This window comes from Chiloscyllium punctatum, chromosome 45, assembly GCF_047496795.1.
Source record: "Chiloscyllium punctatum isolate Juve2018m chromosome 45, sChiPun1.3, whole genome shotgun sequence".
In the NCBI taxonomy this organism is placed as follows: Eukaryota; Metazoa; Chordata; class Chondrichthyes; order Orectolobiformes; family Hemiscylliidae; genus Chiloscyllium; species Chiloscyllium punctatum.
Genome location: NC_092783.1, coordinates 41,567,035 through 41,594,650, shown reverse-complemented (window position 1 = coordinate 41,594,650; position 27,616 = coordinate 41,567,035). Strand labels below are relative to the sequence as shown.

The 27,616-nt window shown below is 39.2% G+C and overlaps 2 protein-coding genes across 6 annotated transcripts; one reads left to right on the top strand and one right to left on the bottom strand.

Moving 5' to 3' along the window:
• Nucleotides 1-2,256: 2,256 nt before the first annotated feature.
• LOC140467306 (uncharacterized) lies at nucleotides 2,257-17,685 on the bottom strand. Of its 5 annotated transcripts, XM_072563580.1 has the most exons (9): nucleotides 17,467-17,508; nucleotides 14,614-14,890; nucleotides 13,964-14,032; nucleotides 11,787-11,844; nucleotides 10,249-10,852; nucleotides 9,765-9,924; nucleotides 7,171-7,506; nucleotides 6,743-6,836; nucleotides 2,257-2,453 (listed from the first exon to the last, which is right to left on the bottom strand). In XM_072563580.1, the coding sequence occupies exons 3-9, from the start codon at nucleotides 13,983-13,985 to the stop codon at nucleotides 2,450-2,452; spliced, it is 1,278 nt and encodes a 425-aa protein (XP_072419681.1). In that variant the 5' UTR covers nucleotides 13,986-14,032; nucleotides 14,614-14,890; nucleotides 17,467-17,508; the 3' UTR covers nucleotides 2,257-2,449. The 5 variants fall into 5 exon arrangements, with proteins under 5 accessions (XP_072419681.1, XP_072419680.1, XP_072419683.1 ...); XM_072563579.1 differs by lacking the exons at nucleotides 14,614-14,890; nucleotides 17,467-17,508 and adding an exon at nucleotides 17,563-17,685; XM_072563582.1 differs by lacking the exon at nucleotides 14,614-14,890 and having other exon boundaries at nucleotides 6,729-6,836; nucleotides 17,467-17,587.
• Nucleotides 17,686-19,219: 1,534 nt separating this feature from the next.
• Nucleotides 19,220-25,804, top strand: ppil1 (peptidylprolyl isomerase (cyclophilin)-like 1). Its single transcript, XM_072563583.1, has 4 exons — nucleotides 19,220-19,408; nucleotides 20,213-20,367; nucleotides 21,707-21,775; nucleotides 23,033-25,804. The coding sequence occupies exons 1-4, from the start codon at nucleotides 19,353-19,355 to the stop codon at nucleotides 23,251-23,253; spliced, it is 501 nt and encodes a 166-aa protein (XP_072419684.1). The 5' UTR covers nucleotides 19,220-19,352; the 3' UTR covers nucleotides 23,254-25,804.
• Nucleotides 25,805-27,616: the final 1,812 nt, after the last annotated feature.

Here is a 27,616-nt window from a genome sequence, read left to right as displayed (position 1 = left end):
AAAGTCAATGGGTTGATTAGTGTTTATTACCATTCAATTGCATTTTGTTTGTTTTACCTGGTTCTAACCCATAACTTTCAAGTTTTGAATTCAATTTCTAAATCCTGTACTAAAACCAACATACCCAAATACAAGTGAAACGAGCAAGAATATACCTCCAGACTCAGTGAATCTGCTCCATCAGACCCCATGATCCTATCACTGGCTTCAACTCCTCTTTCTTACCTGCTGCCTGATATCCCTGGTCTCCTGAGATATCAAAGAAAATCTAAGCCTTAAAGTATTCTGCAATGGAAATCCACAATTCCCTGGTGTTCGAGAATTACAAAGGTTCACATCTCAATGTTTAGTTTTTTTTCATCTCAGTCCAAAATAATCTACCCCACTCTCCTGAAACTCTGCCATGTTTCAGATTCGCTGACCAGTTGAAGTAATCTCTCCGCAGCAAGCTTATCAAATCCAAAATCAACACTTTTTCTGAATCCCAAAAGAAAATAGGGCTCATCATGCCAGTACCAATTTAATGAAGCTTTGCTGTACCAGCTTCTCTTTTACAGGATTTATGAATATCCTCACTTAGAGAGAAAGCACAATACTGCACAGAAGCCCAATACACTAATGGGAAGACCCATACTTCTGTACTTCAATTCTCTTGCAATAATGGCCACTTGTTCTCCTATTTTCCTGTACAAGCACAGAGGTATCTTTGAACACCAGCATTTATAATTTTCACACCTTCCAGAAATTATATTCCCTTAGCTATTCTTGCACAGTATGTCAGTAACTTCACACATCCCACATTAGATTTCATCTGCCAGCTTGCTGTCCACTCAATTAAACTTGTCTATAACTCATTATTAGTCTGTATCCTCCCTAGTAAATAGCTGAGATCTCAACACCAATACTTGTTAGCAAGTTTTAAGATGATTTGTAGCTCAGGTTGAGGTTCTGGATGTAGGTTTGCTCAATGTCCTGGAAGGTTCATTTCCAGACGTTTTGTCACCCTACTAGGTAATATCTTCAGTGGGCCTCTGGGCGAAGCACTGTTGATTCCTACTTTCCACTTCTATGTTTGGGTTCTTTGGGTTGGTGATGTCATTCCCTGTTCTTTTTCTCAGGGGGTGGTAAATCGGGTCCATATCAGTGTTTTTTTGATAGAGTTCCAGTAGGAATGCCATGCTTCTATCAACAAACACATTGACTTGGACCCGATTTACCACCCCCTGAGAAAGAGAACAGGAAATGACACCAACCCAAAGAACGCAAACATATAAATGGAAAGTAGGAATCAACAGTGCTTTGCCTGGAGGCCCACTGAAGATGTTACCTAGTAGGGTGACGAAACGTCTGGAAATGAACCTTGCAGCTCACCGAGCAAGCCTACATCCAAGACCAATACTTGTGGCACTTCAAGTCACAGCCTACATACAAAAATGCTGTTTTTGATCCATTAAAGAATCCTCTATCCGTCTTAATATCTTAAACCTGTTGGACAATAACCTGGTGTCATGTGATTTTTGACCCCAGTCCCACACTGGCATCTCCACATCATGGTTACCACAGTTCTGACCTTGCCATTAACCCTCCCTGTGGCAATTTATTAAAACCTTTTTAGAAATCAAAGTATACTACATAGAAGGTTCCACATCATCCATCCAATTAGTCATTTCTTCAAAACATTAATAGATTTGTAAAAAGGATTTCTCTTTCAAGCATGTTAACATGTTCTAATGGAAGATAATACTTAATAAGACTCTCCCATTTCCCAACAACTGTTGTTGTACCGTGTTCCCAGTTTTCCTTTCTTTCCTGAAAGAGTTATATTTGTGAACTTTCCACCCTAATTAGCCCATTTTACCGTACCTGGCAATATTAGTGAATGGCATGTTACAAAAAATGCATTTAATAGACTTTTGCAAAACTATTTCTTCAAAGATCAGTTGTAATCTCTTGAAATTCCTTAAGTGAAATTAAAAAAAGACAAGAGTAAAAAACCCATGCACCATAATCTTAGATGTTACAAATATATTTACTAGAGTTACTGAAGGTTTCACGTTTAACCTTGTGGCAGTGATTATGTAGCCAAGGTAAAAGCTATAAAGTTGAGCTTTGAGATGCATTTTACAATTCATAGTTTGTGACTTGTAAAATGAGCTAAACAAAAATCCATGCCACTTTTTCTTTTTAAGTGTTACACAGCTTTGTTTTAGAAGTAACTTATAAGTGAAGCACAAGAGAAAAAGCTTTGAAACTTAATCCACAAACCATTGAAATTTCATTTATTTATACAGACAGGGTTCAGTCCTTTCCGCATCCAAGTCTCTTCCCTTCAGAGAAAGGCCACAACATTCCACAGTAAAAAGTTTTAACAAATTCTCAGTACACAGGTTTGTTAAAAATGCAAAAAAAACTCATCTTCACATTGTATTCATTGAATGCCATAAAGAAATCATCTGAAAAAGAAAGATGACTTAATTTGGAAATTACGTACAATGAAAGAGATATTTTAAACAAAATTATATTTTGTTACCCAAAAAGAGAACAGGACTGCAACATGTTTTCTGCACAAAAAAGTGGTGGTTCCTAATGTAAACTACCTATTTTTTGCAAAGAACATTACACCCAGTTCCAAATTGCCATTCTAACATACTTAGGTTGCATGTTGCATTATGTAAACAAAAAAAATCAAATGATTAAGACATTACAGTTATCTTGAAGTCTCAACCTTTTTCAGATAAACACTTTGCATTCATATTGTTTAGAATGTCACCCGAATTATTTTCTTGAATTCAATCTTTTCAATTTTTTATCAACTGTGTTATTTCAAATTGATGCAGTACTGTGTAAAATCAGCTTAGATTAAGCACTCAAGTGTATTATGGAGTTTAACTAACTAATTGGGGTAAAGCTAATATCCAAATTGTACTAGTATGGTATCAAAGTTGAGACCCTCCATCCAGACATGAAAAGAAATTCTAAAAATTATGTAGAATTACATAAGTAACAAATTGGAGGGAAGGGTAATTTTACATGAAAACAAGATTGAGCATAGTGTACATGAACAAGGCATAAACATTGAAAACACAATGAAACTTACAGTAAAATTAGCATCAATTCATGTACTGTGAAGAAGTCCAGTAAACTCTGTACTTCAAACTTAGAAAAATCAAAATGCAAGCTGTAGATTTAGTCCAGCAAGATGGGATGACAAAGCAGTTGAACTCATGTGCTAGTTCTAAATGGAAATGAACCTAAAAAACAAAAGCTATGCCTAATTTTCAGAGAGGCTGCAAGTTAAAAAACAACGAAGTTGAAAACTTGAGTTATGCTTTTGTAACAATAGTATACTAACCCTGCCCTTCCTATCAGTTTGTGGCCCTTTGACAAGGCAACCATTAGTTGTTCAACTTGAAGCCTGTGACCAGTGGAGTGCTACAAGGATCAGTGCTGGGTCCACTACTTTTCATCATTTTATATAAATGATTTGGATGTGAAAATAAGAGGTATAGTAAGTTTGCAGATGACACCAAAATTTGAGGTGTAGTGGACAAGGAAGGTGGTTACTTCAGATTACAATGGGATCTTGATCAAATGGGCCATAGGCATAAGAGTGGCAGATGGGACTTTAGATAAGTGTGAGGTGCTGCATTTTGGGAAAGCAAATCTTAACAGGACTTATACACTTAATGGTAAGGTCCTAGGGAGTGTTACTGAACAAAGAGACCTTGAAGTCAGGTTCATAGCTCCTTGAAAGTGGAGTCGCAGGTAGATAGGATAATGAAGGAAGCATTTGAAATGTTTTCCTTTATTGGTCAGAGCATTGAGTAGAGGAGTCGAGAGGTCATGTTGCTGCTGTACAGGATGTTGGTTAGGCCACTTTTGGAATATTGCATACAATTCTGGGCTCCTTCCTCTCAGAAGGATGTTGTGAAACTTGAAACGAGTTCAGAAAAGATTTACAAGGGTGTTGCCAGGGTCGGAGAATTTGAGTTATAGAGAGAGGTTGAATCGGCTAGGGCTGTTTTCCCTGCAGCGTCAGAGACTGAGGAGTAGCCTTATAGAGGTTTATAAAATGAGGGGCATGAGTAGTATAAATAGAGAATCTTTTCCCTGGGATGGGACAGTCCAGAACTAGAGGATATTAGGCTTACAGTGAGAGGGGAAAAAGATATAAAAGGGACCCAAGGGGCAATTTTTTCCACACAGAGGCTTGTGCATGTATGGAATGAGCTGCCAGAGGAAGTGGTGGAGGCTGATGCGTTTTAAATGATGAAATTGTATCTGGATGGGTATAAGAGGAGGAGGAAGGATTTAGAGGATATGGGCCAGGTGCCAGCAAGTGGGACAAGATTAGTTTCAGATATCTGGTCAGCATGGACAAGTTGGACTGAAGGGTCTGTTTCCATGGTGTATGTCTCTGAATCCAATACTCAAATCTATTCTTAATCTATTCAGCTGTAGCCAAAGAATCACCTACATTGGCTTCGGATTCCACTCCTGCATCATTCTCTCTGGTCCCTAAAGAGATTGCTGGCCTCCTATTTCTCCTAAATGTTGTCCCTCGGCATCAAGAAAAACATTGGCAGTTTCCACGTGTCGAATAATATTTAACTCTACCTTCCCATTACTTATTGTCTCCCATTGTCTCATTTGTCATGCTGATTGTCCAACAAACACTAAGCAGAAATTTCCTTTCACTCAATGCAAGGTCGAAGACCACAAACCCATTTGCTAGTCACCAACTCCATTTTTCTCACTAACCACTGAGATTATTATTCAAACTGTTTCACCATCACTAACCATGTGTCGGTAGCTTCACTAAAATACCTATTTCCACCTCCAATACCATGCCTGCTGCCACACCTACTTCAGCTCCTAGGTGTGGTAGCAGACATGGTAGTGGAGGTGGAAATGAGGTTTTTGTTAGCTGCGGCCTAATTTAAAATGAAATACTAGTTCTCATCTGAATCAAATGTTAAAACTGAAGTTGGATTAACTTGTTGTAAAAGACTTATAATTATTCACATGCCACGAACAACTACTGCATTACCTCTTTCTGAAAATAAACTAACCTGTATATACTGGGTCCTATTCAAACCAAAATGAGCAACACAAGTCTGTAATGTTAAATCTAATTTATTAAAGCAGAAAATAAGGACCAAATGTTCAAAAGATAGTGAATAGCACTAACAGCCAGGTTAAAATTGGAATAACTTGGAACTCAATTTGAATTTTGTTGTAGTCTAGCATAACAATATCACTCATAGCAAGTACTGGTCTACCAAGAATTATTACTGTATTTTTAATTCAACTTGTTCCTTTTAATAAGCTTCAAGCTGCAGGGTAAAGTGCATACCTCTACTAATACCTTAATAAATGTACTGGTACATGCTTCACAGAGATTGTTCATACTCAAATTATATTTGAACCTTTTGTTTTCTATATTGAAAATGGTACTTACAAATCAAAAATTAGCAAGTGAAGGAGTTTGGAATATACTTTAAGTACTATCACAAAATGTTTGTACATTTGCTTGTATTTAAAAAGCATAATCAACATCATTCCTGTTTGTGCAGTTGTGAGGAAAGCATACCAATAGTTCACTGCTTGAAACTAACCTTGCTTCCTAAAGCTGTGTGTGCCTTAATAAAAGCTAGAGCCAAAGTTACACCCTTTATGTTTGAAAAGGCAATCCCCAGAAATCTAGTCCAGTCATTTAAATATAAAATTATGTTGTCTACAGTACTTCAAAAGGGGATTTCCCCCTTTGTAATCACATTTGCCTTACAGGAGAACAATTTGCTTCTGTGCAATTAGACTATACCAAAAGAAATATGTAGTTAACATGAAATCCACTGGGGCGGGGGCGGGGGGGGGAGGGGGGAGAAAAATGACTGCATGCAGGAGTACAACACAAGATAGACTTGCAGCAGTACAGAACTCATTAATTGACTGAGTGTGGATTGGAAACCATTATGTTGAGTGTTACAATTGCCTAAATGTCTGAGCCTCTTTTGGTGTCGTGGTAGTGTCCCTACCTCTGGGACAGGAAATCCAGGTTCAAGTCCCACCTGCTCCAGGAGGTGTGTAATAATGTCTTAGGACAGGTTGACTGGAAAATCCATATGACTGCCTTAAAACAGTTCTGAGTGGTTCACAACAGGCAGTCTGATTGTATCAATTAGTTATAATTCCATTTCTGATCACCACTTACTAAAAAATCCAGAGTGTGCTCAGATCAAAGTAATCCCCAATTTAAGATTATTAGACTCACATGGAGTCTCATGCTTACACACTGTGGAAGCTACATCTTTTGGAAACAGAATTGCTCACTAAATTCTACCTCTTTCTTTCACTAAAAAAAACTTTGGGAAGGACAGTCCCTGCCACATTCATCACAGAGCCTTGACTAGAGTTGCTTTGCCTGGTTGGAATTTAAACCAAGTTTGGGGGTTAAATGTTCCTTGATGTATTCTTCACAGCAGAGTTCACTTCAGCACCAGTTCTCAGACTGTTTAAATTGAAGTTTGGTATTCTTGCAGTTCTGTCTTAATGAGTGCATGACAGAGGTTTGAAAGCATATGCCTTTTTCAGCAACACTCAACCAAACTCATTATTAATTGAATTGGCTTGTGTGCAAACAGAAGAAGAGAGATTCCAAAGTGATTCAAGTAATGAGTTGTTTGTTACACAAAGTTCCATAAAACGCTCAATAACTTTAAACCTACCGATGAAACGTTACCTTTTTACATTACTTGAAGTTGTTTTCTTCGGCTGAGACCTAATTTGGCTTGCTGAAGTATATGTAGTGGAACTCAGATGCTTAGTTGAAGTAACTGAAAGAAACAAGAAAGTAATCTACCATAAGACGGAATAAAATGACTGCAGCCTCAAATATAGCAGAATCGTAGTTAAGGAAAGAAACAACAGTATTTTCTCCTCCCTTCTCAAAGGAAGCACTATGTTTATTGTTCCATTGAATATTTAAGCATTAAATTTTAATACATCATTTGCACTGGAAAGTTAATCCAGACATTGGGAATATATATTATAGCGGAGGAAGAAATTCTTCTGCCACAAGTCACTAGATAGGTATGCCTCTTTCAATTTTAACAATAGATTGTTTTTTGGGGGGAAAAACTAGATATTTCTCACAAAAAAACCTTTTACCTGTGGTTTTGTACTGTCTTTCTGATACTTTCCCTTTATGTACAGCTGAACTGGCTCTTTCATTTTTATTACCAGTGCAAATAGATGGGACAGATCCGGGTCTCAATCGGTTTACAGGAGGGATTTTGCTTGGTGGCTGTATTTCATTGATCTCCTTGCTCGAAGCTTTGTTAGCACTTGGGAGTAGCTTCAGGTTGGTGTCAGCAGAGAGTTTAAAAGAGATTGATGAACAATGCATATTGGCTTCTGATATCATTGAGGCTTTCTCTCGACTTTGTTTGTTATGCAAGACAGTACTCTTTCCTGAACGATTCTCTGGATTCTTTAATGATGCACCTATTAAGACAGTAAAAAAAAAATTTCTTCCCTCCAACATTTGTCTGGGTGTATGTCATTCAGCAAGCATTTACAATTTAATTCAATTTTAAAACCTTCTGCTACCACACAACAGACAAGTTACTGTAAAAACCAAGACAACAATCGACAAAAGGAATTGATTTATGCAATCAGTGATGAAATGAATTAAACCAGAATGACTAAATACTGTTTTCTGGGTCTGCTTAAAACTATGTTGCTGTGAATATCAACTATTTTAGCTGAGTAACATAGATTTAATCATGTTTTCTGTGCATGAGATCATAGAGTCATTGAGATGTACAGCATGGAAACAGACCCTTCGGTCCAACCTGTCCATGCCAACCAGATATCCCAACCCAATCTAGTCCCAGCACCCAGCCCATATCGCTCCAAACCCTTCCTATTTGTATACCCATCCAAATGCCTATTAAAATGTTGTAATTGAACCAGCCTCCACCACTTCCTCTGGCAACTCATTCCATACACGAACCACCCTCTGAGTGAAAACATTGCCTCTGAGATCTCTTTTATATCTGTCCCCTCTCACCCTAAACCTATGCCCTCTAGTTCTGGACTACCCTACCCAGGGAAAAGATTTTGTCTATTTATCCTATCCATGCCCCTCATGATTTTCATAAACCTCGGAGGTCACCCCTCAACTGCCAACAATCCAGGGAAAACAGCCCCAGCCTATTCACCTTTCCCTATAGCTCAAATCCTCCAACCCTGGCAAAGTCTTTGTAAATCTTTTCTGAACCCTTTCAAGTTTCACAACATCTTTCCAATAGGAAGGAGACCTGAATTGCACACAATATCCCAAAAGTGGCCTAACTAATGTCCTGCACAGCCACAACATGACCTCCCGACTCCTGTACTCAATACTCTGACCAATAATGGAAAGCATAGCAAATGCCTTCTTCACTATCCTATCTACCTGCAACTCCACTTTCAAAGGTCTCTTTGTTCAGCAACACTCTCTAGGACTTTACCGTCAAGTGTACAAGTCCTGCTAAGATTTGCTTTCCCAAAATGCAGCACCTCACATTTATCTTGATTAAACTCCATTTGCCACTTCTCAGCCCACTGGCCCATCTGATCCAGATCCCTTTGTAATCTAAGGTAACCTCCTTCGCTGTCCACTACACCTCCAATTTTGGGGTCATCAGCAAACTTACTAACTATACCTCTTCTGCTCACATCCAAATCGCTTATATAAAATAAAAAGTAGTGGACCCAGCACCAATCCTTGTGGACACAGGCCTCCAGTCTGAAAAACAACCCTCCACCACCACCCTCGGTCTACTACCTTGGAGCCAGTTCTGTATCTAAATTGTGAGTTCCCCCTGTATTCCATGAGATCTAACCTTGCTCACCAGTCTCCCATGGGGAACTTGGTTGAACCCTGCTGAATCAATCAGCTTTGTTACTTCTTCAAAGAAACTCAAGTCAAGTTTGAGAGACATGATTTCCCACGCATAAAAGCCATATTGACTATCCCTAATCAGTCCTTACCTTTCCAAATAAGTGTACATCCTGTCCCTCAGGATTCCCTCCAACAAATTGCCCACCAGCCATGTCAGACTCACTGGTCTATAGTTCCCTGGCTTGTCCTTATCACCCTTCTTAAACAGTGGCACCACATTATCCAACCTCCAGTCATCCGGCACCTCACCTGTGACTATCAATGATCCAAATATCTCAGTAAGAGGTCCAGCATTCACTTCCCTAGCTTCCCACAGAGTTCTAGGGTACACCTGATCAGGTGCTGGAGATTTATCCACTTTTATGTGTTTCAAGACATCCAGCATTTCCTCCTCTGTAATATGGACATTTTTCAAGATGTCACCATCTATTTCCCTACATTCTATATCTTCCATGTCCTTTTCCATATTAAATACTAGTTTAGTATCTGCCTCATCTCCTGCGGCTCCACACAAAGACCACCTTGCTGATCTTTGAGGGGACCTATTCTCTCCCTAGTTACTCATTTTAATCCTTAATGTATTTGTAAAAATCCTTTGGATTCTCCTTAACTGTATTTGCCAAAGTTATCTCATGTCCTGTTTTCGCCCTCATGATTTCTCTCTTAAGTATGCTCCTACTGTCTTTATACTCTAAGGATTCACTCGATCTATCCTGTCCATACCTGACATTAGCTTCCTTCTTTTTCTGAACCAAACCCTCAATTTCTTTAGTCATCCAGCATGTAAATGACAAACATCCTTAAGAACACTTACCTTTGGTTTGCTTTAGACTGCCTGTAGAAGTCAAGGGTGTGTGCAATGAATCCTTTTTTGGATATTGATAGGGTTTAGATGGAGATAGTGAATGCATATTTCCTTTCCTGTTAAAACCAGATGGAAGTTTCAAACCAGATGGTTTGGAAAGCATTGACTGCTACAAGAGGAAGGAAAATTATTTTAGTGCATGTACAAATAGAGAGGAAAAACATTTGCTTAGTTTTCCCATCAGTGAATTAATATAGTTGTTAAATGAGTAATAAAACAGCAGCAAATGGTAATTTGTGGTATTAGTGCAAATGTTTAGCTGGTAGTAGCTTGGAAAATGAACTAAAGCAAAACTATTTTCCTACTGGAAAGCAGAGCGTGATTTTGGTGACAGAAATGGTGATAGTAGCAATTATTTTAGCAATTCTACTCTCAATATATAAATTATATTTCTGTAAATCTAATATGCTCAAAACTAAGTGAAATATAGCACCTTCTTAACAGCAGCTTGCTTGATTTCTGTGGATAGGTTACCTTCCTTTGTTTGCATTGGTTTGGCGGTAGTTATTCGTTCAGACTCACTGGTCAAACCTATTCTGCTGTTGCTGATTTCGTGTTCAATGGAATGTGCATGTCCGGTGTTAGCGATTGGGCTGTTTTCATTTATAACCTGAAGATTCACAGAAGGAAGAAGAGCTTTATTTGGGCTATCCAACACAAAAAATGTATCTCTCCTTGGACTTCGAGGACTTTTTTTACATGTTCTGTCATCTTGCAAAAGTCTGATTTTGGCTTTGGATTCTTTTTCCAATTTTGATCGATCATTGCAACTTCTGTCCTCTCTTCCCTGAATTTTTGCATTTTCCTTTTCCTTCAAAGCACATTTTTCAAATTGATTTGCCAGACGATTCGCTTCCTTTACTATTTCTACTAGTTTTTCTGCACTTAGCGGACTCCACTTCAGCACAGCTTCATTTGTTTTCTGCTGATTTCCATTATTATAATTCACGTCAATTCCCATAGCAACACACCTCTCAGAGTGCTTGACTGGGGCAATTAAAACTTCTTCAGGGTCATTTTCAAGCAATGATTCTTGGCTGTAAGAGTAGTAAAATATGAATGGAAAGATAGAGTGAACCATTTCACTATATGCAATTTACTGGATCAATAACTGAAATCTCCCAACACGATTAGAAAATACCCTATACTTATACAGGTTTACAAAATCATGAGGTGCATAGATAAGGTGAATAGCAAAAAAGGTATTTTCCTTAGGGTAGGGAAATTCAAAATGAGGGGGCATATTTTTAAGATGAGTGAAGATAGATTTAAAAGGGACCCAAGAGTCAACATCTGCACACAGAGGGTGGTTCAAATGTTGAATGATCTGCCAGACGGAGTGGCAGAAGCAGTTACAACATTTAAGAGTTATTTGGATAGGTACACAAACAGCAAAAGTTTGGATGGGTATTGGCCAAATGCAGGTAAGTGGAACTAATTCAGTTTGGGAAACTTTGGCATAGATGAATTGAACTGAAGAGTCTGTTTCTGTGCTGTATGACTCCATAACTTCTAATACATTTTAAAAGGGAAGTTTGAATAGACAAAACAAAAACCAAATACTAGAAATATGAAACAAAAATAAACTAAGTTGAACTATAATGCTACAAGTCGTGCAGTGTCAGAAAGACCAAAAAAGGTATATAAGAACAAAAGACACCCCAAACATTTCATAAATAATTGATTAATAATGAACAATAGGAGGACTAAGCATAAACAGACGTTTCACTGCACTGCTTAGTTGCACTAAATACAATAGGACAAATGTATGGCACAGAGAGAAAAAGTGTAAGCTGTACACAAATGTGCAATTACAAACTCTTTTTAAAAACCAGTACCTACTGTTTTAAATGCTGATAACTAAAACACGGCCCCAGAACTTGCTTCACTGGTAAAGTGGCAAAAACTGCATTTCCAAAGTGATAAGCACTATTGTAATACACAATATAACAAAAATCAGTAAGCTTTTACCTTTCAGATGGGAAACCAATTCCAAAATCAAATGTTTCTTCAGTTATGAAGTTAGAATCTGGCAGGAAAAGAAAATATTTATTTGTGCTTCAAATTACTGTACAAAAATTAGTCATAATTTAAATGCTAAATTTAAAGTTTTACAAATAAAGATAATCCATTGTGAAGCATTTTGATATTTCATTGCAAAAATGCATAAAAATGTTTTGGATTCAAAACAAGCAAGTGGGCTTGCGTTTATACTTTGACATCCCTAGGATGTCAAAAGGCAGCTTGCAAAACCAGATTTAAAATGCAAAGTGCAGTTGCTGTTCTTCCACAGGGGACAATCAGTGCATGCTAATAGTACAGAGCAAGGCTCCAAATAAAAAAAGGTGAATGCAGTAACAAGATAGTCAGTTAGCTAACCATGATAAAAGGGGGGAGGGATACAAGAGAAATGGATATTGTTGGCAAGATTTGTAATCATTACCTATTCTCATGAAACGGTCCTCTTCTTGGATCATGGTAATTGACATGGTGAAAATACTCAAAAACATTGCAATGGATTCCCTATCTAGCAATTATTCAGAATTCAGAGGATCAGGATCTTACGTACCTTGAAAGTTTCAAGAACTCTACACTTCAATTGCTATGCTGCATACTGAGTAATGGAATAGAAGGTAAAAGACCCAAAGAACAGAAATGTAACCAATTATATATCAGCAAGAGCCAAAATTAATGAAATTTAAAAAAAGACATAATAGGGTAATTCCATAATTGATCCACATCATGAGCATAACAAACCTTCAAATAACAAATGGAAAAGATTACATCAACACTACCTTCCTGTTGCTTTACCCTCAAGTTAGACAAAATACCCATAATTCACACTGCATCTTTCAACACACAAAAACACCTAAAAAAAATGTTTTTCCAAAAGCTGCATGACAAAAAAAAGCAACAAGGACACAAAACAACGATGTTTAAAAGGGACTGAAAGGGAAGTGGAGAGGCAGAACTCTTTCAGGAAGGTGTACCAGAAAGCAGGTTTTGGACTGCTGCCAATGCTAACGTGAAAAGGATGGCATAGTGGTGAAAAGACCATAGTTTGTTAAGTATACCACGTTGCAGAGATGGACAGTGGGGTTTAAAGGTAGTTATATTGTTCAAATTTGTTGATGTCTGCTTGCCTATAAAAGCACACAGGACAGTACAGCCATGGCCTTGTTTAGCTTGCAACTCACAGGCAAGGCAGCAAAAGAAATAAAGTGTTAACTAGGCCTTCACCTTAAGCAAACAAAATACTAAGGTTCATGCTCACTATGGAGAATATTCATGAGAGCTTACAGAGAGTAGATAGGTTGGTGGATTGGCTAAGCTCAGATCTAAAGGAAGAAGCTACTGTAACAATTATTGTAAAAACAAGCAGCAAGTTTGTAAGCGCAGAAAAAGAATTTTCCAAGATATGGAATATCCATTGACTAAAAATAAAAGCGGTTATAAACACTGAGTTGGTAGTTTCGGTTAAACCACTGTGCAAAAATTACAAGAAAGCTCAGGCTAGAGTTGCCAAGTCCTAAACCTTACAAGATAGTCATGAAAATGTTTGGAGTTAGTCCAAAGAAAGTGGATAAGCTTTAATATCTGACAAGCACCCAAAGATTTTCTTTCTTATTCATTCAGTCTCGACTCATCCCACACAAGAAAAAAAAGGCAAGTTCAGTGAAGGATTTAAGTCTAAAGCATTTGCATTTATCTTTCATTGGGCTTTTCAATGTGAAGTATAAATTATCTAAAACTGTTATTTCGTAGTTTGCTTTACTTGATGCTTATATAATAAAATTGATAGAACTAAGTTTTAAAACAGTGGTTTCATCCTTTTAGTAAATAACTTCTCATTTCTCTTTAAATGGAGAATGTAAGAACAGAAATTAAATTATTCTATGAGCTGAACTTTACATATACTACAAAATAAAATAAAAATACTGGATTTGTTGAAATATTAACATGAGAAAAATACAGATGAATGTATCACTGTCAGATAGGCGGAGACATAACTGGACTTGGTATTATGGAGGTAGAGACATGTTTTGTGTAATCTGTAGTAATGAAATTGGAGACTCCGCTCAGAATTGAAGAGAATTGTGTAATCATAATTGCTTTAATTCACGATGGATAGTGAATACTCCAATTACCATCATCAGCTGCCAAATTCATTGTCGTCAAATTGTAAGCTTCCAGTTAATTCAATGTTTTTTTTCCCCCTGATAAAAAGACAAAAACAAAATCTGTTAGACTATCTCAATGCAAATTAAACCAAAATTTATGAAAAAAAAAACAAACATCTGAACCATTCATCCAGTCACTAAAATTTTTTAAGATCTTTTTTCCTAAAAAAAAATCTGAAAATAAAATTTGGTAAATGTTAACCACAAAGACATCATGTAGATACAGGAAAGATTTTTCTATTCTATTTGGTGCCTTACTCTCCCCAACTATTCAACTAGCAATTTTGCCTCTAAAGGTAGTACATAATGTCAGATCTAAGTTCACAGTAGAAGAATGGAAATTTCACATTCACTTTCAAACCATATTTTCAGGTTTATTAATGATAAAGTTAGTTTCAGGGGACCCATCCATAAGTTTATGCTAAGTGGAACTTTGAGATTACTGAGGAAGCCCCATGGCTTCAGAATCAGATTAGCCCACAAATATGGTCTGTCAGAACAAAAAGGAAAACAGCAATGCAGTACACAGGTGAGAAATGTCATTATTCTTCAAATTTATCCACACCTTGCAATGGTCTGACTTTGTATCATTTAAAAAAAATGACTATGAGAGTTACCTCTGGAAAAACCCAGCAATTTTAGCTGAGTAATATGCTTTCTCTAGCCAAGCGTGATGAAGTCCACCATGTTATTAATGAAGTTAAACATGTCTTCAGTGTTTTCATCCTCCAGTGTATTTCTGCAGCTTCAGGTAGGGAGACAGATGGGTGAGCATTCATCAGACCTTTAGGGTCATCTGCCTCAGTTGAAGTATACATTTATAGCTACCTTGTTTGCAAGGTCATTGCACAACATCATCCATTCGGTGTCTGCTGGAATTTTTATGCCATCCTCCTATAGGTGAGGGAAAAAAAAGCCTCACTAACAAGTTGGTTGACCCCACCCTCGCTCCTGCATTCCTTGGCATCTTGAAAGGTTATAGCCTGTTTGACCTCAGCTTGGTTGCAGCAGTTGGTGATGTTGCTTTCTGTTATCATCCTCCATGCTTTCCATGAAGGTAGCGTTCAACAGGAGTGCAAATATTCCAGAGGCTATCAAGAAGCAAGATCAGCTGCCATTACTAGTTGACCTTTAGGAATCTAACCACCCCCAATCTATTGTTAGTTATTGGATGGCAAAAACATCAGCTTGATTCGAGGCCAGTGATGTCACAGTGCATGAAGCAGTTGTCTGTAAAGGTAAACTTTCCTTTTTGTCAGTTTATACATTTTTAAACTTTCTGATCCATGCTTTAAAAAGGCTGAGGATCATCCAGGTAGTTTGGTTAGACTTGTACTATACAATAATAAGCTGACATTCACAAAGCGATGGGGTTTCTTAGACATCAAAGCAGCAGCTTTTTGGTGCCATCCATGTTAGCACAGTTCACAACGAGGTAGGTTTCTAGCTTCACTTTTCAACATTAATATTTAAAGATGAAATATCTAGAGTGTGATTTGGGCAGATGCAGCATAGAACAGGAATTACTACTCTCAAGTTTGCAGTCACCATTCACAGGCTTCACCAATAATAAATGCCAAGAGTTCAGAGGAACTTCATTATATCTCTCGGATAATAGTATGGTGCCATGATAGTGGTCTATCATATTCTAGAAAGTCCATTACAAGCCACAATAAAAAGGAAAATACTGCAGATGTCAAAACATATAACAGGAAATACCAGAAACAGCTGCAGTGGAAAGATTATGAAGTGGAAAGGTTATGAACACAAATGTCCTAGAATGCCCATTTCCGATCACAGGAAATATTGGAGATACCAAAAATCTAAGGTAAACAGGAAATATTGAAGAAACTGAGACACAGCAGTTAGAGTAAAACACTGAACTAAATTATCAACAATTGTATTAAATCAAAGTTCACCCCTCCCTATCCACATGTTCTGATTTGAGCACGTGTAGCTGTATTTCTGATGTGCAGCATCTTACAGATTTTGTTCCTTTTTCAGGATGATGGGGAGAAGGACACCTCTATTTCAAGCCTACAATATGGATGTTGCTCTGGAAGAGGATAAGCAGAGCAACGAATTCAGTGTGTTTCTGTTGACAGCCATCCAGGAGATACGTGGGCTACATACCTATCTTCAGGTAGATTTACAATGGCTCACTACCCAGCTACAGAACAAGGTCAGTGGCAAGAGCCTGGTAAAACGTGGACCATTTTCCATTTATTGGGATTTCCTCTTGAGCATGGCAGGCATAGATAACAAAGTTCATAATTACTTGCAGTGGGCTATGACAATCTTTGACCAACTGAGGGAAACAGTATCTAAGAAACAAGAAAGTAGGCCTGTGACTATGGTCATGATGAGCTGGGCAGTAGTGATCCCCATGATCCTACATGCTTTGGAGATTAGGACAACTTACAGTTGGCACAACAAAGAGTGGGACTGACTAAAATGCGATTCCCCAGAAAAGTATGCAGATGAGGTAAGATCAGAGAGACGGCGAGGTCAATTACCTTGTCAATCAAGCAATCATCACTAGCTTTCAAGACCATGCCACTCAGCCCTCATCAGCCAACATGCAGTCCTTGCCAGAGACAGGAAGCTGTGCCCATTGGGGGACATTGTCTCAGCTGCTGCACAGGGGACAATACATCAGCTGATGAGGAACATCTGGCAACTGGATGAGGGCAGAAGAGTCATCAGCAGGGTGACCTTGGTGAGGAGGAGCATGCATCACTGACGTCCCTGCACTCAGGACACTTAGCACCCCGATTGTGGCATCACCCTCCACACATGCAGAGGAAAAAATGTAGGAAGGGGAGGATAGTACATTTAGAATAGTCACTGCACTTATCCCATTCTTGATGCATCATCAGGACCCCCCTCATCCAACTCAAAAGAGTCTGTCAGGTCATACACTGGACTTCACCATCCATTTCAGAGTCCATTAGAATTAAATATCCCTCGGACAGGAAGAGGAGGAAATGGAAGGGAGGGCGAGGGGATCTCCTCGGACAGTTGGTGGGTGGGAAAGAGAGAGGGTAGATCCTCTGAGCTGCTGGACCAGTCTCCAAATGAGACAAGAGTGTGTCAGGAAGGGCTGGAAGCTGACCTTCCACCCTCACCCCCACCCTCACCCTCACCCTCTCCCTCTCCCTCTCCCAAACAGATGGAGAGGTCAGCCTCACACCTCCCTTTATCCGCTGAAAAGAAACAAAGCTCCGCGGACCCTGGAGATCTGAAAAACAAACAAACCCTGAAAATAAAACAAAAAACTCAGAAGCGAGGCGCTGGAGAAGCTCAGGTAGCAGAGAGGATGAAGAATTATAACATTCCGACTGCAGTCACCTCCCCACATCACCAGGACATGAAGCGATCCCGGCAGCAGCTTGGTATCACAGTCCCGCAGAGTCAACCGAATCGGTGAACACCCACCGGACTCACCTCCGGTATCGGTGAACACCCACCGGGCTCCGCTCCGGTATCGGTGAACACCCACCGGGCTCCGCTCCGGTATCGGTGAACACCCACCGGACTCACCTCCGGTATCAGTGAACAGACACCGGGCTCCGCTCCGGTATCTCGCAGTCGGTTGTTTGTTTTCTACCGCCAGCGGAAACAGGGGGCGGGGCTACATTCAAACCTGCCCCACGTGACTTCAAAGGCCGCTTCCGATTCGTTGAGGCGTCCGACTCTCCAACGGACTTTCTGATCCAAGTCCTTTTCTTTTTAAAAAAATGTTTTGCAGTCTGTAGTCGCCGCCGATTTACATCGTCATCTGATTTCCTGCTTCTTCTCACTTTTTGCGTCCGAAACCCGCAATTCCCGGCCAACTACATTCTCTAAACGTTCATTGGTTGACGTGGCTAGGCCTCGTGTCGCCATTGGTAGGGATCACGCCAATCATTGAAGTAGGTGGGTCACGGGCGGTCAGGTGGTCTGACGGCTCGTCTTGTGTGGTGCGATTCTGAGGATGTTTACAGCGCGGATTGAGGCTCTTCGGACCATTGTGTCTGTACTAGTCACCAAAGATTTATGTATTCTCACCCCAACTTTTCGCACTTGTCTTATAGCCTTGAATGCTACGATATTTCAAGTGCTCATCTAAATGTCTTGGGGGTTCCTGTGGCTACTAGCCTTTCAGGCAATGAGTTCAGGATACCTTTTAGGCATTGTTTACCAGATATCCACTTTTGGTTTAGGCAATGATTTCCATATACCTACCACTCTTTCCGTCAATAATTTCCATGTATCCACCACCTTTTCAGGCACTGGGTTCCAGATACCACCCTCTCAGTGAAAAAAGGTCTTTCCTCATATCCCGTTTCCTCTTGCTTGTTGCCTTAAAATTGTATCCCCTGGTTACTAACTCCACTCACTGCTACGTGAAAATGTTTCTCCCTGTCTACCCAACTGCCTTCTCAGAACACTGTACACCTCAATCAGATCACCCCTCCACCTCTCAGAAAAATAACGCCAGCCTGTCTAGTCTCACATCTATTCATCTCATCATAGCTGAATCACTCCTGCCCAGGGACATATCATACAGTGCTTCCCTTTAATCCTTCTGGTTTTCCATACAACTTGGGTTGTATCTGAACAACTGAGTCAGAAGGTCAGGCTCAAGTCCCACTGCTCCGCAGGTGCATCAAAGCACGTTGTAAGATATTTTGAATTCACCTGTTCAGGGATGACATATTAGACCTCTGGAAGAGGTGGGACTTGAAGAACCCAGGCCTTCTGGCCCAGAGATAGGGATACTGTGCCACAAGAGACCAATAGCACGATTGATCAGATTGATTAAAAATAACAACCTAAGAAACTTGAAACTGACGTTGCTGTACCGTTTCTAGATATTTTATACGGTTAATAACAATCGGTGGCTCAGTAGTTAGCACTGCTGCCTCACAGCATCAGGGACCCGGGTTTGATTCCCGCCTCGGTTTGCACATTCTCCCTATGTCTGTGTGGGTTTCCTCTCACAGTCCAAAGATGTGCAGGTCAGGTGAATTGGCCATACCAAATTACCCATGGTGTTAGGTGCATTAGTCGGGGGTAAATATAGGAGAGAGGTCTGGGTGGGTTACTGTTTGGAGGGTCGGTGTGGACTGGTTGGGCGGAAGGGCCAGTTTCCATAATGTAACTAATCTATTCAACTTGAAGTTACCAAAAATGATAACGCGGGTTTGCTCTTGAAACTGTAGATGTTGGTTGGAACTGTACTGTGGGGAGTTGATCTGCCAGCCGAGGAGGATTTGCAGTGACACAGAGGGCGGTTGTGAGCAAGGGCCCTGCTTGTACCGAGTCTTAGTGCAGGGGGATTCCCAGGAGCGTCAGCGATAGAACACTGAGAATGTCGGGGATTCCTCCGGACACCTGGCAACCCAAAACTGTTACATTGGAGACCACGTAAGCGCGGGGACAGGGAAGGGGACAGTTGACAGCCTGGGAGCTGCTGCGCTGAGACCACAATGAATGAGCAAGGAAGGAACATGGCTTCTTCCTTTAGCTGGAGCAGTTTCACACCACTGTACCAATGAAGGGTTTTGGGCTACTGCACAATGGTTTCACCCTTGTAAGGCAAAGCTTGGCAATCTTCCCTTGTTTTGCGGATAATTTTCTTCTTTTGACCAGATTATTTTTTGAATATTCAAAACACAGCATCAGTACTTAGGAGCACATGATCACCTTTAATTCATGAAATATATCAAAACAAATCGTTAAGTGCAGAAATTGAAACATTTGGTGAGGGAAGCGTTTTTACTTCTCACTCGTTCTTTATCGTTATTTAGCCGACAACGAAACATGAAAGACTCTTTTTAGGGTTGAAAGAAAGCACTTTCTTAACACGCGTCTTCAAATTTTCAGTCTTGTATCTCCTCCGGGTTACAGAAACTGTTCTTCACTAAATGCAAGGTGAAATTAACAGGGATGTCGTGCTGGTTGAAACATGAAAAGTGCTTAACAAACTGCAGGTCTCTTTTTGCACGTCGTATATTTTAAATAAAAGCGAAATACAAAATTCTGCAGCAAAGACATTTATTTCTAAAAGCTTTTCTGTAGATTTGTTACAAAATTATTTTTAGACAAAGTAGTTTATTTGGTTACTTACAAGCTTAAAAGACAAAAGGCTATGGTTGAATTTAGTTGAAATGACGTTAGAATGATGTTCTTGTGGCTGCTTGTTCAAATAATTTATTAATTTTAAAACAGTATGGGAAACATAACGCTGGAGTTGTATTGGAAGCATGCACCAAAAACCTGCAAGAACTTCGCTGAGCTGACTCGAAGGGGTTATTATAATAGTACAAAGTTCCATAGAGTCATCAGTGATTTTGTGATTCAGGGAGGAGATCCAACTGGGACAGGTAAGAATGGGGAAAAACAGAGGGTTATGTAAATATTTAACTTTTTTGGACATTCTTATTATTCAACAAATTAATCCACACTACAAGTCTGACTTATGATACTAAACCTGTCCTCACTTCCTAAACTTACAAGGAAGTATTAGATGTAGATGGCAGCATGATAGCTCGGTGGTTAGGACTGTAGCCTCACAGTACCAGAGACCTGGGTTCAATTCCAGCATTGGGTGAGTGGAGTCTTCACATTCTCCCCTTGTCTGCGTGGGTTTCTTCTGGGTGGTCTGGTTTTCCGCCACAATCTAGACATGTGCAAATTAGGTAGATTGGCCATGCTAAATTGCCCGTAGTGTCGAGAAATGTGTAGGTTAGGTGGATTAGTCATGAGAAATCCAGGGTTACAGAAGGGAGGGAGGGAGGGAGGGAGTGAATCTGGGATGCTCTTCAGAGATTTGGTGTGGACTTGTTGGGCCAAATGGCCTGTTTCCACACTGTAGGGATTCTACGTGATTCTGAAATTGGACAATCTTGAGTGTGCAGATGTTGAAGGTACTCCAAGTTGTCAATACATAACATAGTCATGATGGGTGGCACGGGCTGCTCAGTGATTAGTACAACTGTCTCACAGCTTCAGAGACCCCAGTTTGTTTCTAGCCTTAGGTGGCTGTGTCGAGTTTCTACTTTCTCCCTGTCTGTGCATGGGTTTCCTCCAGATGCTGCAGTTTCCTCCCATAGTCCAAAGATGTGCAGGTTAGGTGGATTGGCCATGCTAAATTTTCCCATAGTGTCCATGGATCTGCAGTCTAGGTGGATTAGCCAGGGTAAATGCAAGGTTATAAGGATAAGGTGGGTATGCTGGATCTGGGTGGGATGCTGTCAGCAGGATCGGTGCAGAATTGGTGGGCCGAATGGCCTCCTTTTGTACAGTAACGATTCTATGATTCTCTGATCCAAATTGTATTTGTACCTTGCAGTTCTCCAGTTAAGGCTATCAATGCAACCTCTCAAAAAGCAAATGCGTTCCATTTCGATTCTGGCAGCTTATTGCAGAAGATTTCAAATTATACAACCATCGAGTTATAAAGTACAGTAAGAGGCCATTTGGCCCATTGTGCTTGGTCACTTATGTGAAAGAGCTGTCTAATTAATCCCATTCTGCTGATCTTTCCTTTTAGCTCTGCAAGTATTCAAGTAATTGTCCTGTTCTCAATTACCCAGATTCATGTCAATTTTCAGTAGTGTTCGAGAGATTGTGACTTTTGTTTTCTGATGTATTTTCAAGAAATTCAAAAGCATCTGACAATCGTAGAATGTTTCAACTAATTGTCACTGCTTACTTGTACAGGTAGAGGAGGCTCATCTATTTATGGAAAGCATTTTGAAGATGAATTGCACAAAGATTTAAAATTCACAGGTAGAGTCACTGATAGTTTGAACTTACAGTAAATATTTTGGTTTTATTCAGAAGATCCTACAGTAAGAGAAACAATTATGTTTTCTGACTAGTGTTTTAGCAAATATTCAGTGTAAAGATAATACATTACTGTATGGTTTGTGTAATGTTACATCAGGAGTTTGGAGTTGAAAGAAATTGGCATCACCTGATGTTTTAAGAGGCCTTTCTGTTAGTACCATCCTAAAGGGCACAGAAATGTTTATGAGCATATTTTTTCATACTGCTGTTTTTCCTAAATATTTTTGGCATTGAACCATATTGTGAGTAAAATCTTTAAGAAAAAGGTACTTAGATAAAAAAATGTTGGGTGAGCCTTACAATGGTTTCTGCTGCTTGTTAGTTTGTATTAAATTTAACAATGACTTAAATTTACTGAAAGTATAATGTCAAGTTTATTAGTTTAAAATCAGTAATAACATCACTATGTTCAACAATGTATAGTAGTTCATCTATTTAAGTATTATAATAACAACTAACTGAAAGAAACTAATTTATTTTTAATAGTTCATCATTGAACAATGTGAGTTTAGTATCAGTTATTTGAACTTGCATAATATTTGTGTTGAGAAAAGTTCACATATAGTATAAACAAAATTTTAAGCTTATGAAAACATAAAGTTGCTATAATCTTACCAGATCATAGAGCTGCGCTCTCGTTTGAGAGATAGGTTTGGTGGGAGTTAATCCTGAGGGTCACCACACGTCAGGCAAGGGGAGAGATTGAGAAGGCAAGTGCTTCAAGGTGCATTGCAAACTAACCATCCAGCCAACTGAGATAACTGACCGCAGAGTGACAAAGCCAGGAAAATTCAGCCTGGTTTGCTTGTGTATTTTGAAAATGCTTAATATTCTTCTATTGGTTGCAATATGAACAATTACATAACCAGACAAAGCTGTAGTGCTAGTATGGCTGGAGTTTGACAATTAGGATGGTTGTTATTTAGTTTAATCAGACTTAAGTCCGCTGAGTTTTAAGTTTAATTTCTGTGTGGAATAACTGTTATGTGTATACAATGTATATTTTCAACATACAAAGATACAAGTTAGGTGCAGGATTAAGTCATTTGACCCTTCCAGCCTAATCCAGTAATGAAACCAAATATTTCTATGTAATAGCATTTATAATACAAAACCATAAACTTAGCAATTAAATATTGTATCTGCTTAATACCAAACTTGATCACAACTATCTTTATTGTATCTTTCTCTTCATAGGTGCAGGGATTCTTGCCATGGCAAATGCAGGCCCAGATACAAATGGCAGCCAGTTCTTCATTACATTGGGACCCACACCACTACTGGATGGAAAGCATACAATCTTTGGTCGTGTGTGCCAAGGGTTGTCAGTAACTAAACGTATTGCATTAGTGGAAACTAATCGTGATGACCGACCTACAGATGACGTAATCATTTTGAAAGCCACAGTATCGCATTAAGGCTAGCTGAATTTATGCAATTCATTTAATGATTTGGAATAATTTCCAGGTAGTGGTGTTTTGTCTTTTCATAACCTTATTGATTACAAATCTTGTGAATTTGTAATGGCAGGATTAATTGCTACACACCTGACTTCACCATGAAGTTTAACTTTACTCTGTTACTGTTGGTAATCATCCCAAGTCATTTCTTATGGGTGCCTTGTAATAAGTATTGCCTACAGCTTGTAAAGCAATACACAAAAAATATGAAATTGAGCAGAAATGTTAAAATCCAATTTTTGTAAAATTTATTACATGGGGAACATTTTAATTTTTTAAAATAAACAAAATACTACCATAATGATGCCACGTGGAAGACAGCTGCACGATCCTGATAGCAGCATGATCTCTGTCTTCCCATTATGGATATAGTGTAAAACTAAATACATCTTACCTCAAGCACTAGGGTCCCTTGCTCTTTTTCCTGGAAAAATAATATTGAGAACAGGTAATCATTTCGTTATACTTTTGCTATATAACTCTTCATCTTCTTCCAAAATGTTTCCTTCTGAAGAGATTTATGCATATTTTGTTTTTGTTCCACTGAGACAGGGAGATTCTGTTTGTTTCATATTTTTTAATTTCTAATTTATGCAAATGGTTATGATACTGTTTGTACTTGTCTTGGAGATATGATAGTGGCTGGGTGTAACAAATCAAGTTCAGTTTACCTAAGTGCGTAGTGCTGGTTCTGAGATCTAAGATATATCCTGGTAGCAGAGATCAGAAAGTTTTACTTCAAAATAAAAGAGTAGACAGCAGACTCTATAAACAACTAGCATATTTTGATAATTAAACGGGGAGGAATTGGAAAAAAATTCAAAACTACCTTACATTTGCAGGCAGGTATGTACTATTTGCTAACTGGATAGCTTTGGCACTTAATCAGCAGGCTTTATGTTACCAGTCTTTACTGATTTCGACTGAATACTCAGCTTTTCCAATGTCAAACACTTCCCTAATGTTGTTAACTTTGGCCCCGTAGACCAGGCTTGCATGTTCTTTTGTCTAGTTGAGCACAGGAGTCAACTCCAGTTGTCAGAAGCTGGTACGTTTTATTCTTAAATGCTCGCCAACTCAACATTGAAAGGGCATTGAGCACAAGCTGGATTGATCAAATGCACAGTGCTTTTACTAAATTACTATTGTCAGTATTAATACAAGACCATTAGTGTTATAGGTGTGAAAACCCACCTTCTACTATTTTTTTGTTTAATTAAAGGAGATTTCCCACCGTACATTCTTGGTTACTTGAACAACAAAAATACAGTAGTTCCCCCCTGTAGCCACAGAGTATATGTTCCATGACCTGTCGTGGAAGCCCAAAACCACAGATGGGAACGAACTCATTCATTTCAATGGGAAATTTACCTTCCCAGCAGCCCCCGGTCCCTGGTTCCAGAAGGTTCCTTTAATATGTTTGGACCACATGTAACTGAAACCACAGAAAACAATTCAGTGGATGCGGAGGTTGCTCTGTACTGCACCTGCAGGAAATATGAAATATAAACAAAATGCTGAAAATACTCAGCAGATGTGGCAGCATCTGTGGTGGGGGAAGCAAACTAATTTTTCACATCTGTCTCTCTCTTCATGAAAACTCTAGCCTAGTACTTATCACCTAACAAAATCCAAGCTCTTTGTTATAAAAGCTTTAGATTTTAAGGAAAAGGATAGTTCTTCCCCCCCCCCCCCCCCAACCTTTGCCTTCACTACAACAAATTAAGCTACTTGAATCTTTCACTCAGGTTTTCTGATTCAAACCACTTCCCTGCCATATGTCCAGAGGTATGCGGCCAAATTTCTGGTCTCAGGTCAGTTATGTGTTAAAGGCAAGGCCTCCACTCTTCACTGGTGAGTTGTGCTGAACAGAACTGGAAATTTCAACGGCAGATTTTGGAAGAAGACAACCTTCAAGCCAGCTGTAAACATTAAAAATACTTTAATTGTGACTATCTGTTTCTGGATCCTGTGCAAGAAGTTGTTGAAAATATTTGTGTTGGCCTGTTGTGAAGAACCAAACTGAGGCCCCCTTTGTCAACCTTTCAGTGTTGAAAATAGGGCATAATCTGTGCCACTACCATCTAACATTCAAAGAGGCTAAGTGGAAGAAACTACAGAGGATGCCATGCTGCTCATTATAATCTGATTAACATGTGGCAGGGGACTGTATGCCAAGCCTTTGAGTTAAAGCCCAAAAAGCATTCACAGTGTTGCCATTTCTGCATTGATGACTGGTTGGAATAGTCTCAAATACAGTAAAGTTTCAGTGATAACAACAAAATCTAATTCAGTTTGGTTTTGTACTGGCACATCCTGTTCCTATCAGTGTGAACATGTTTTCGTTGATGAGTTAATTTCAGAAACCTAAAGGTTCTCATTATCTAGGCACTGTACTCACGAAGAGACCTGCTTTCTAATTGTAGCTTAATTTCTGTTCATTTATCAATACTGAACATTATGCACTCCTCATGCATCTCATTAAATACCTTTGAGTTGTGTAGACTGATTTGTACTCTAGGTCATCTCTCTTACACAGCTTGATATGACTGGAAGATCTAAGTTCAGTAAGTCTTCAGCATGATTGCTCACTATATTCAGTGTGATCCCAGAAATGAACTCAGTTTGAACTTTGTCCTGGTTATGTTACTTGAACCCACAGACAACTTGATAAGGGTCTTGTGGCACAGTGGTAATGTCACTGTGTCATGGCCAGAAAGCCTGAATTCAAGTCTCATCTGCTGCTGAGGTGTGTCATAACATGTCTAAGCAGGTTGATTAAAAATACCTGCAACTTGATAAAAAATACCTGCAACTTGATAAAAACAGATTTCCTATCACACTTTTCAAAAGAACAATTTTCCACCACTTCTACAGTAAAACCCCCCGTATGTATCTCTCCCTTTCATATAAGAGGAAAGTGCAAGAAAAGGCTTGTGAAAAGGAGTGAAACCAAAGTCATGTTTTTAGCAATCTGCTGAGTTTAAAACTGTCCTCAAAATAAACTATAACTTTTTGTAGCTGTTAGCAGCAAGGATGTTGAGTTTGAAGCAGAAACTTGACATTTTGGCACAAATGTGCAAGGTCCACAATTATCATTTCCACAATGGCTAGCCAGTGCAATGTCTCCAATGAGGATTTTGGGCATTTGAAGCCATTTGAAGGCCTTTTAACCTGTAATAATTGTTGAGTCAGAGAGAGTGAGTGAAAACAGTTTGCTAGACATCCAGAAATATAAGTGACTGTGGGAACTAAGAGCAAGTGAGTTGAGGGAAGAGCTTTGCTGGGATACTCCCAGATAAAAGCGATGAGTCAATGTGAAGCAGAAAGGGCAACAACAAAAATACGGCAAGGAGTAGCATCTCAAGGCAACAGGTAGGTGATCTGTAGTTTGGAGAACCCATACTTGGAGAAGTTTTGAATAGCAATAGAATGGTGTGAGTAAGCAGCATGAAGCAAAGTTAAAATAAAAACAAACCATTGTCAACAGGAGAGTGGTTTGTTTTTGTTAAGATTAGTTAGTTTAATGAAAGAAGCATTACTTTCTAAGCTTTCTTTCTCCAGGATGTATCAATGACCAGGCTAGCATTTTTGCATGGCCCGAGTTGCCTTTAATCTGTAGATTATTCCCCAAACTACGTATATTGAACAAACTGCCAGAGGGAGTGGTAGAGGTGAGTTTAATAGACATTTGGACAGGTACATGAACAGAAATGGTTTAAAAAGATGTGGACCAATGAAGGTAAATGGGACTAGTTCAGTTTGGGAAACTAGGTTGGTGTGGATGAGTTGGACCGAAAGGTCTGTTGTCATGCTGTATACCTCCAAGACTCTATAGAGATGATGAATGCATGGCTGTACAACAATGGGAAGGAGAATACCAAGTGCAGACTTTCCTCTCCATGTGAAGTTCCAGGCCCTTAATTACAGTGAGGATCCACATTGGGGAAGATCGGCAGTTAGAGAAATCACTGTTCCCCAGTTGAATCAAAGAGTGGATGTGGGCTTCACTAGAAGAGCCAAATATCAAAGAAGCAACATGAATGCTGACAAACCCTGAAGATATTTCATGTAAAAATAAAGATTAAAACCCTTGTACCCAAGGGTAACATGGCAGAACTATTGTGCATATTTTCCCAATGTTGGGTGGCAACTCACCAGAAATTCTAGTCACTCACTCCATTCTATTGATTTTCAAAACTTAAGTAGTGAGCAGTCTCACCCGAATGCTAATAAAGCACGTGGCTACTGCTGCCTAAAATCTATTCTGATGTTGTGCCACTCGTATTTTTTTCAATTTTGGACCCCAGGGAGTAAATAA

Coding starts and splice junctions, on each gene's coding strand:
- LOC140467306 (XM_072563579.1), bottom strand. CDS start 13,985: ATGAATTTGGCAGCTGATGATG. Junction 9,925..10,248: donor AGCAAGCTGCTGTTAAGAAG/GTGCTATATTTC, acceptor TTCCTCTTGTAG/CAGTCAATGCTTTCCAAACC. Junction 6,837..7,170: donor AAGACAGTACAAAACCACAG/GTAAAAGGTTTT, acceptor TGTTTCTTTCAG/TTACTTCAACTAAGCATCTG.
- ppil1 (XM_072563583.1), top strand. CDS start 19,353: ATGTCGGGGATTCCTCCGGACACCTGGCAACCCAAAACTGTTACATTG. Junction 19,409..20,212: donor ACTGTTACATTGGAGACCAC/GTAAGCGCGGGG, acceptor ATTTTAAAACAG/TATGGGAAACATAACGCTGG. Junction 20,368..21,706: donor AGGAGATCCAACTGGGACAG/GTAAGAATGGGG, acceptor TTACTTGTACAG/GTAGAGGAGGCTCATCTATT.